The sequence below is a fragment of the Procambarus clarkii genome, chromosome 18 (genome assembly GCF_040958095.1).
Source record: "Procambarus clarkii isolate CNS0578487 chromosome 18, FALCON_Pclarkii_2.0, whole genome shotgun sequence".
In the NCBI taxonomy this organism is placed as follows: domain Eukaryota; kingdom Metazoa; phylum Arthropoda; class Malacostraca; order Decapoda; family Cambaridae; genus Procambarus; species Procambarus clarkii.
Genome location: NC_091167.1, coordinates 18,677,266 through 18,688,119, shown reverse-complemented (window position 1 = coordinate 18,688,119; position 10,854 = coordinate 18,677,266). Strand labels below are relative to the sequence as shown.

Genomic DNA, 10,854 nt, shown 5'->3' with positions numbered 1-10,854 from the left:
GAAGACTTTTGGCAGGTTTCCTTACACCTGATTCATCTGTTTACCTAGCAGTAAATAGGTCACTTGGAGTTAGCAAGCTGCTGTAAACAGCAATCCTGTCTCTGAGAATGGGAATCATATGATTTTGGAAAAATACTACTACTTATCAACGAAAAATATTTCCAAAAATTTTTGCCTTAAATGGATCACTATTTATAGACGTTGAAATCTCTTAAGTAATTTTGTCGTAAATGGATCATTACTTACTGACGTTGAAATCTCTTAAGCAATTTTGTCGTAAATGGATTATTACTTACTGACGTTGAAATCTCTTAAGCAATTTTGTCGTAATGGATCATTACTTACTGACGTTGAGATCTATTAAGCAATTTTGTCGTAAGTGGATCACTATTTATAGACGTTGAGATCTCTTAAGCAATTTTGTCGTAATGGATCATTACTTACTGACGTTGAAATCTCTTAAGCAATTTTGTCGTAAATGGATCATTACTTACTGACGTTGAGATCTATTAAGCAATTTTGTCGTAAGTGGATCACTATTTATAGACGTTGAGATCTCTTAAGCAATTTTGTCGTAATGGATCATTACTTACTGACGTTGAAATCTCTTAAGCAATTTTGTCGTAAATGGATCATTACTTACTGACGTTGAGATCTATTAAGCAATTTTGTCGTAAGTGGATCACTATTTATAGACGTTGAGATCTCTTAAGCAATTTTGTCGTAATGGATCATTACTTACTGACGTTGAGATCTCTTAAGCAATTTTGTCGTAAATGGCTCACTACTTACTGACGTTGAAATGTATACGTGAACATGATAATAATAAGGTGTAAATAGCCACACTTGCGAAAGTTACATTAACTACTAATGTTAAGGTAATATTGAAAGAATGTGAAGGTGACCACAAGCGAAGGTGAGAGAGCACACTTGAAAGTGATAACGAGCAAGTAAATGGGGGTGATCTTGACCACACATTCAAAGGTGATAATGAACACAAACACATGAGAACATGGTGAACATGATCACTGTGTGATGGTGTGCATTACTACCATATAATGGTATACATGATCACCATTTGATGGTGAAAATGACCACCATGTGATGGTGAAAATGACCACCATGTGATGGTGAAAATGACCACCATGTGATGGTGAAAATGACCACCATGTGATGGTGAAAATGACCACCATGTGATGGTGAAACTGACCACCATGTGATGGATGACCATGACCATTCTGTGACGGGTAACGTGACCATCTGATGGTGAACATGGCCACCATTAGACGGAGAACATGACCATACGTAATGATGAATATAATCACGTGCGATAAAAATTACCACCATGTGATAGTGAAAATGATCACCATCTGACAGTGAACATGATCATCATCTGAGAGTGAACATGACCATCATATGATGGTGAACATGACCATCATGTGATGGTGAACATGATCATAATGTGATGGTGAACATGACCATCATGTGATGGTGAACATGATCATCATGTGATGGTGAACATGATCATCATGTGATGGTGAACTTGACCACCGTCTGATGGTGAATATGATCACCGTCTGATGGTGAACATGATCACTGTCTGATGGTGAACATGATCACTGTCTGATGGTGAATATGATCACTGTCTGATGGTGAACATGATCACTGTCTGATGGTGAATATGATCACCGTCCGATGGTGAACATGATCACTGTCTGATGGTGAACATAACCACCATCTCAGGGTGAACATGACAACCATGTGATAGTGAACATGACCACCATGTGACAGTGAACATGATCACCATCTCAGGGTGAACATGACCACCATGTGACAGTGAACATGATCACCATCTCAGGGTGAACATGACCACCATGTGACAGTGAACATGATCACCATCTCAGGGTGAACATGACCACCATGTGACAGTGAACATGATCACCATCTCAGGGTGAACATGATCACCATCTCAGGGTGAACATGACTACCATCTCAGGGCGAACATGACCACCATGTGACAGTGAACATGACCACCATCTCAGGGTGAACATGACCACCATGTGACAGTGAACATGATCACCATCTCAGGGTGAACATGACCACCATGTGACAGTGAACATGATCACCATCTCAGGGTGAACATGACCACCATCTCAGGGCGAACATGACCACCATCTCAGGGTGAACATGACAACCATGTGATAGTGAACATGATCACCATCTCAGGGTGAACATGACCACCATGTGATAGTGAACATGACCACCATCTCAGGGTGAACATGACCACCATCTCAGGGTGAACATGACAACCATGTGATGGTGACGATGACCTCCATGTGACGGTGATCCGTGTGCGACAGTGATCTAGGCCACTGTGGGACGGTGAAAATGATCCCATGACAACGATACTGTCCATTAAATGCCGGTGAACATGACACTTGCATGAGGGATCACCTTCATGTATAGCCACAATCTTGGAGCCTTGTCACGCCCCAAAAACATTCACTTAACGCATGAAAAACTTCAACAGAAACTCAATATCACTCGAAATAAACCCCAGACAACGGGATATAACAGAAGCCGTTGAGCAACAGGAGAAAGGACAATCTCCTGTTGAGATCACTGTTGCAACTAAATAAATCAATCCTACTGTATACATATGTATCACTCGGTAATAGGCAGGAAGGACACGTACTGGCCGAATATGTATGTAATGTGCGTGAGCAGGTGAGCGCCCAACCGGCCAGACCCGCGACTAGTGAGTGAATGAGCCGCGAAGCACCTCGCAGGGGTCGCTTATATAGGCTCCAGGCGCCGCGCCCCTTCCCGCGCATGCGCTCCTCTACCATGTCCTACAACGGCGATATGGGTCATCCACGTCCGATGGAGGGAGGGCCACGGCGATGGAGGGAGGGCCACGGCGATGGAGGGAGGGCCACGGCGATGGAGGGAGGGCCACGGCGATGGAGGGAGGGCCACGGCGATGGAGGGAGGGCCACGGCGAAGGAGGGAGGGCCACGGCGATAGAGTGAGGGCCACTGCGATGGAGGGAGGGCCACGTCGATGGAAGGAGGGCCACGGCGATGACGAGAGGGCCACGGCGATGGAGGGAGGGCCACTATGATGAAGGAGGGCCACTGCGATGGAGGGAGGGCCACGGCGATGGAAGGAGGGCCACGGCGATGACAAGAGGGCCACGGCGATGGAGGGAGGGCCACAGCGATGGAGGGACGGCCACGGCGATGGAGGAGGGCCACTGCGATGGAGGGAGGGCCACGGTGATGGTGGAGGGCCACAGCGATGGAGGGAGGGCCACGGCGATGGAGGAGGGCCACGGCGATGGAAGGAGGACCACAGCGATGGAGGGAGGGCCATTGCGATGGAGGGAGGGCCACTGCGATGGAGGAGGGCCACAGCGATGGAAGGAGGGCCACTGCGATGGAGGGAGGGCCACAGCGATGGAAGAAGGGCCACGGCGATGGAGGAGGGCCACGGTGATGGAAGGAGGGCCACTGCGATGGAGGGAGGGCCACGGCGATGGAGGAGGGCCACGGTGATAAAGGAGGGCACGGCGATGGAAGAGGGCCACGGTGATGGAAGGAGGGCCACTGCGATGGAGGAGGGCCACTGCGATGGAGGGAGGGCCAAGGTGATGGAGGGAGGGCCACTGCGATGAAGGGAGGGCCACAGCGATGGAGGAGGGCCACTGCGATGGAGGAAGGTCACTGCGAAGGAGGGAGGGCCACGGCGATGGAGGGAGGGCCACGGTGATGGAGGAGGGTCACTGCGATGGAGGGAGGGCCACGGCGATGGAGGGAGGGCCACAGCGATGGAGGGAGGGCCACGGCGATGGAGGGAGGGCCACAGCTATGGAGGGAGGGCCACGGCGATGGAGGGAGGGCCACAGCGATGGAGGGAGGGCCACTGCGATGGAGGGAGGGCCACTGCGATGGAGGGAGGGCCACTGCGATGGAGGGAGGGCCACTGCGATGAAGGGAGGGCCACTGCGATGGAGGGAGGGCCACAGCGATGGAAGGAGGGCCACGGCGATGACGGGAGGGCCACTGCGATGGAGGGAGGGCCACGGCGATGGAGGGAGGGCCACAGCGATGGAGAGAGGGCCACGGCGATGGAGGGAGGGCCACGGTGATGGAGGAGGGTCACTGCGATGGAGGGAGGGCCACGGCGATGGAGGGAGGGCCACAGCGATGGAGGGAGGGCCACGGTGATGGAGGGAGGGCCACAGCGATGGAGGGAGGGCCACGGCGATGGAGGGAGGGCCACAGCGATGGAGGGAGGGCCACTGCGATGGAGGGAGGGCCACTGCGATGGAGGGAGGGCCACTGCGATGGAGGGAGGGCCACTGCGATGAAGGGAGGGCCACTGCGATGGAGGGAGGGCCACAGCGATGGAAGGAGGGCCACGGCGATGACGGGAGGGCCACTGCGATGGAGGGAGGGCCACGGCGATGGAGGGAGGGCCACGGCAATGGAGGGAGGGCCACGGCGATGGAGGGAGGGCCACGGTGATGGAAGGAGGGACATAGTGATGGAGGGAGTGCCACGGCGATGGAGGAGGGCCACGGTGATGGAAGGAGAGCCATAGTGATGGAGGGAGTGCCACGGCGATGGAGGAGGGCCACGGTGATTGAAGGAGGGCCATAGTGATGGAGGGAGTGCCACGGCGATGGAGGAGGGCCACGGTGATGGAAGGAGGGCCATATAGTGATGGAGGGAGTGCCACGGCGATGGAGGAGGGCCACGGTGATTGAAGGAGGGCCATAGTGATGGTGGGAGGGCCACGACGATGGTGGGAGAGCCACGGCGATGGAAGGAGGGCCACTGCGATGGTGGGAGGGCCACGGCGATGGTGTGAGGGCCACGGCGATGTTGGGAGGGCCACGGCGATGGAGGGAGGGCCACAGCGATGGAAAGAGGGCCACAGCGATGGAGGGAGGGCCACAGCGATGGTGGGAGGGCCACGGCGATGGAAGGAGGGCCACGGCGATGGTGAGAGGGTCACGGCGAAGGAAGGAGGGCCACTGCGATGGTGGGAGGGCCACCGTGATGGTGGGAGGGCCACGGCGATGGTGGGAGGGCCACCGTGATGGTGGGACGGCCACGGCGATGGTGGGAGGGCCACGGCGATGGTGGGAGGGCCAGAGTGATGGAGGGAGGGCCACGGCGATGGTGGGAAGGCCACGGCGATGGTGGGAGGGCCACGGCGATGGAGGGAGGGCCACAGCGATGGAAGGAGGGCCACAGCGATGGAGGGAGGGCCACAGCGATGGAGGGAGGGCCACTGCGATGGTGGGAGGGCCACAGCGATGGTGAGAGGGCCACGGGGATGGAGGGAGGGCCACAGCGATGGAAGGAGGGCCACAGCGATGGAGGGAGGGCCGCAGCGAGTGAAGGAGGGCCACAGCGATGGAGGGAGGGCCACTGCGATGGTGGGAGGGCCACTGCGGTGGTGGGAGAGCCACGGAGATGGAAGGAGGGCCACGGCGATGGAAGGAGGGCCACGGCGATGGAAGGAGGGCCACGGCGATGGAAGGAGGGCCACGGCAATGGAGGGAGGGCCACAGCGATGGAGGGAGGGCCACGGCGATGGAGGGAGGGCCACAGCGATGGAGGGAGGGCCACGGCGATGGAGGGAGGGCCACGGCGATGGAGGGAGGGCCACGGCGATGGAGGGAGGGCCACGGCGATAGTGGGAGGGCCACGGCGATGGAGGGAGGGCCACGGCGTTGGAGGGAGGGCCACGGCGATGGAGGGAGGGCCACGGCGATGGTGGGAGGGCCACGGCGATGAAGGGAGGGCCACCGTGATGGTGGGAGGGCCACGGCGATGGATGGAGGGCCACGGCGATGGAGGGAGGGCCACGACGATGGAGGGAGGGTCACGGCGATGGAAGGAGGGCCACGGCGATGGAGGGAGGGCCACGGCGATGGAGGGAGGGCCACGGCGATGGAGGGAGGGCCACGGCGATGGAGGGAGGGCCACGGCGATGGTGGGAGGGCCACGGCGATGGAAGGAGGGCCACGGCGATGGAGGGAGGGCCACGGCGATGGAGGGAGGGCCACGGCGATGGAGGGAGGGCCACGGCGATGGTGGGAGGGCCACGGCGATGAAGGGAGGGCCACCGTGATGGTGGGAGGGCCACGGCGATGGAGGGAGGGCCACGGCGATGGAGGGAGGGCCACGACGATGGAGGGAGGGTCACGGCGATGGAAGGAGGGCCACGGCGATGGAGGGAGGGCCACGGCGATGGAGGGAGGGCCACGGCGATGGAGGGAGGGCCACGGCGATGGAGGGAGGGCCACGGCGATGGTGGGAGGGCCACGGCGATGGAAGGAGGGCCACGGCGATGGAGGGAGGGCCACGGCGATGGAGGGAGGGCCACGGCGATGGTGGGAGGGCCACTGCGATGGTGGGAGGGCCACCGTGATGGTGAGAGGGCCACGGCGATGGAGGGAGGGCCACGGCGATGGTGGGAGGGCCACGGCGATGGAAGAAGGGCCACGGCGATGGAAGGAAGGCCACGGCGATGGAAGGAGGGCCACGGCGATGGAGGGAGGGCCACCGTGATGGTGAGAGGGCCACGGCGATGGAGGGAGGGCCACGGCGATGGTGGGAGGGCCACGGCGATGGAGGGAGGGCCACGGCGATGGAGGGAGGGCCACGGCGATGGAGGGAGGGCCACCGTGATGGTGAGAGGGCCACGGCGATGGAGGGAGGGCCACGGCGATGGAGGGAGGGCCACCGTGATGGTGAGAGGGCCACGGCGATGGAGGGAGGGCCACGGCGATGGTGGGAGGGCCACGGCGATGGAGGGAGGGCCACGGCGATGGTGGGAGGGCCACGGCGATGGAGGGAGGGCCACGGCGATGGTGGGAGGGCCACGGCGATGGAGGGAGGGCCACGGCGATGGTGGGAGGGCCACGGCGATGGAGGGAGGGCCACGGCGATGGTGGGAGGGCCACGGCGATGGAGGGAGGGCCACGGCGATGGTGGGAGGGCCACGGCGATGGAGGGAGGGCCACGATGAAGGAGAAATGAAAAAAATGAGCCAGAGTGAAGAAGAGTGAGAGGGAGGGAAAGTTAATTTTCTCTTTCCCTTGTCCTGCTTTCTTCCCCTTAACCCAATCTCCTTCTCCCTGGCTCACCCTCCTTCTCCCTGACTCACTCTTCTTCTCCCTGGTTCACCCTCCTTCTCCCTGGCTCACTCTCCTTCACCCTGGCTCACCCTCCTTCACCCTGGTTCACCCTCCTTCACCCTGGCTCACCCTCCTTCACCCTGGCTCACCCTCCTTCACCCTGGCTCACCCTCCTTCTCCCTGACTCACCCTCCTTCTCCCTGACTCACCCTCCTTCTCTGTAGGGAAGTAGGATAAAGATGGGGAGGAAGAAAGCTTGTTAGAGAGATAGAGGGAGAGAGAGACGCGGGAGGGAGGGAGGGAGGGAGGGAGGGAGGGTGATAAAGGAGAGAGATGAAGGTACATATATAGATGGAGCACAGTGTACGAAACTCCCACAGTGTCTCTGGTGGTGGTAGTGTGGACCCTATGTGGGGCTCGCCCCTCCCCCCTCTCCCTCCCTAGCTCCCTCCTTCCCTACCCCTCCCTCAGCCCCCTCACAACACTGACATACCATCACGCCCAAGTTGAAACGTTGGTGTTGTACTCCATCTCCCTCCCTCCCTCCCTGCTCCCTCCCTCCCTCCCTCCCTCCCTCCCTCCCTCCCTCCCTCCCTCCCTCCCTCCCTCCCATCATCCACTCCTCCCTCTATCTACCCATTCATCCATCCTACTTCCCACTCCCCCACGCTACAGTATCATCCATAATCAATCCATCCAACTGTTGCGGTTTGTAAACCACAACAGCTTACAAATTCCCCAGGACCTATCTTATTACTAGGTGAACAGAGGCATCAGGGTGAAGGAAACCTGCTTACCCATTTCTGGCCCGGAGACTGAACCCGGTTCCCTGGGTTGTGAGCCGAGGATGCAGACTACTGTGCCACTGAGCCCAGAAACTGTTGCCTAGCTCCCAGGTACCTATTTACTTCTAGGGTAAACAGAGGTATAAGGTGAAAAGAAACATGCCCAACCATTCGTGTTCCGCCTGGGGGATCGAACACGGGATCCACGACTATGAGTCGAGAAGGAAGCCAGGAGACCCAATAAACACTTATGACAAGTAATGTTAGTCTGTCGTCATTCTTTTTGTATGAACAATGGAGGTAAACTCTTGTAAACTAACCTCATTAACCACGAGATATTTTATTAAGTAAACCTTTGAATTTGTATACGTGTACATGTGTATATTGATGAATAACTCTTAAGTGTACACAGAGGTCTTAAGTCACTCACGGGAGTCGTAAGTGTACACAGAGGTCTTAAGTCACTCACGGGAGTCGTAAGTGTACACAGAGGTCTTAAGTCACTCACGGGAGTCGTAAGTGTACACAGAGGCCTTAAGTCACTCACAGGAGTCGTAAGTGTACACAGATGGGTCGGGGCTGGCTAGATGGGTCGGGGCTGGCTAGATGGGTCGGGCCTGGCTAGATGGGTCGGGGCTGGCTTGATGGGTCGGGGCTGGCTAGATGGGTCGGGGCTGGCTAGATGGGTCGGGGCTGGCTAGATGGGTCGGGCCGGGCTAGATGGGTCGGGCCGGGCTAGATGGGTCGGGCCTGGCTAGATGGGTCGGGGCTGGCTAGATGGGTAGGGGCTGGCTAGATGGGTCGGGGCTGGCTAGATGGGTCGGGGCTGGCTAGATGGGTCGGGCCGGGCTAGATGGGTCGGGCCTGGCTAGATGGGTCGGGGCTGGCTAGATGGGTCGGGCCGGGCTAGATGGGTCGGGCCTGGCTAGATGGGTCGGGGCTGGGTAGATGGGTCGGGCCGGGCTAGATGGGTCGGGCCGGGCTAGATGGGTCGGGGCTGGGTAGATGGGTCGGGCCGGGCTAGATGGGTCGGGCCTGGCTAGATGGGTCGGGCCGGGCTAGATGGGTCGGGCCTGGCTAGATGGGTCGGGGCTGGGTAGATGGGTCGGGCCGGGCTAGATGGGTCGGGCCGGGCTAGATGGGTCGGGCCGGGCTAGATGGGTCGGGCCTGGCTAGATGGGTCGGGGCTGGGTAGATGGGTCGGGGCTGGCTAGATGGGTCGGGGCTGGCTAGATGGGTCGGGCCTGGCTAGATGGGTCGGGCCTGGCTAGATGGGTCGGGGCTGGCTAGATGGGTCGGGGCTGGCTAGATGGGTCGGGGCTGGCTAGATGGGTCGGGCCTGGCTAGATGGGTCGGGCCTGGCTAGATGGGTCGGGGCTGGCTAGATGGGTCGGGGCTGGCTAGATGGGTCGGGGCTGGCTAGATGGGTCGGGGCTGGCTAGATGGGTCGGGGCTGGCTAGATGGGTCGGGATTGGCTAGATGGGTCGGGCCTGGCTAGATGGGTCGGGACTGGCTAGATGGGTCGGGCCGGGCTAGATGGGTCGGGGCTGGCTAGATGGGTCGGGGCTGGCTAGATGGGACGGGCCTGGCTAGATGGGTCGGGGCTGGCTAGATGGGTCGGGGCTGGCTAGATGGGACGGGCCTGGCTAGATGGGACGGGCCTGGCTAGATGGGTCGGGCCGGGCTAGATGGGTCGGGGCTGGCTAGATGGGTCGGGCCTGGCTAGATGGGTCGGGGCTGGCTAGATGGGTCGGGGCTGGCTAGATGGGTCGGGGCTGGCTAGATGGGTCGGGATTGGCTAGATGGGTCGGGCCTGGCTAGATGGGTCGGGACTGGCTAGATGGGACGGGCCTGGCTAGATGGGACGGGCCTGGCTAGATGGGTCGGGGCTGGCTAGATGGGTTGGGGCTGGCTAGATGGGTCGGGACTGGCTAGATGGGTCGGGGCTGGCTAGATGGGTCGGGACTGGCTAGATGGGTCGGGACTGGCTAGATGGGTCGGGGCTGGCTAGATGGGTCGGGACTGGCTAGATGGGTCGGGCCTGGCTAGATGGGTCGGGCCTGGCTAGATGGGTCGGGCCTGGCTAGATGGGTCGGGGCTGGCTAGATGGGACGGGCCTGGCTAGATGGGACGGGCCTGGCTAGATGGGTCGGGGCTGGCTAGATGGGTCGGGGCTGGCTAGATGGGTCGGGCCTGGCTAGATGGGTCGGGGCTGGCTAGATGCGTCGGGCCTGGCTAGATGGGTCGGGGCTGGCTAGATGGGTCGGGGCTGGCTAGATGGGACGGGCCTGGCTAGATGGGTCGGGCCTGGCTAGATGGGACGGGCCTGGCTAGATGGGTCGGGCCTGGCTAGATGGGTCGGGCCTGGCTAGATGGCTCGGGGCTGGCTAGATGGGTCGGGCCTGGCTAGATGGCTCGGGGCTGGCTAGATGGGTCGGGCCTGGCTAGATGGGACGGGCCTGGCTAGATGGGTCGGGCCTGGCTAGATGGGTCGGGGCTGGCTAGATGGGTCGGGCCTGGCTAGATGGGTCGGGGCTGGCTAGCCAAGTGGGAAGCGGTCAGCACTACCCAGAATACGTGATGAGAGTGACCCCTGGATATAGCGGACGGCGGCTACGGCGACCTCTATCCTTCTCGCTCTTTGGGTCCTTGTTAACTGTTGGTTTATATATGTGTGTTAAGAGTCTGTCCGTGTACTCACCTAGTTGTGCTTGCGGGGGTTGAGCTCTGGCTCTTTGGTCCCGCCTCTCAACTGTCAATCAACAGGTGTACAGATTCCTGAGCCTACTGGGCTCTATCATATCTACACTTGAAACTGTGTATGGAGTCAGCCTCCACCACATCACTGCCTAATGCATTCCACCTGTTAACTACTCTGACACTGAAAAAGTTCTTTCTAACGTCTCTGTGGC

At 59.2% G+C, this 10,854-nt stretch overlaps 2 protein-coding genes across 2 annotated transcripts in view; both read right to left on the bottom strand.

Annotated features, from left to right (window-relative positions):
• Positions 1-2,796: 2,796 nt before the first annotated feature.
• On the bottom strand, positions 2,797-3,375 carry LOC138365980 (MAPK-interacting and spindle-stabilizing protein-like). The gene has a single exon (XM_069326696.1). It carries the CDS (start codon positions 3,373-3,375, stop codon positions 2,797-2,799), a length of 579 nt encoding a protein of 192 aa, XP_069182797.1.
• A 406-nt stretch (positions 3,376-3,781) lies between these two features.
• Positions 3,782-10,854, bottom strand: part of LOC138365979 (mucin-1-like) — a 41,173-nt gene continuing 34,100 nt past the window's right edge. Inside the window, exon 2 of the mRNA XM_069326695.1 lies at positions 3,782-7,156. Within this exon, the coding sequence (XP_069182796.1) occupies positions 3,782-7,156 (3,375 nt within the window). The remainder of the gene's footprint in view (positions 7,157-10,854) is intronic.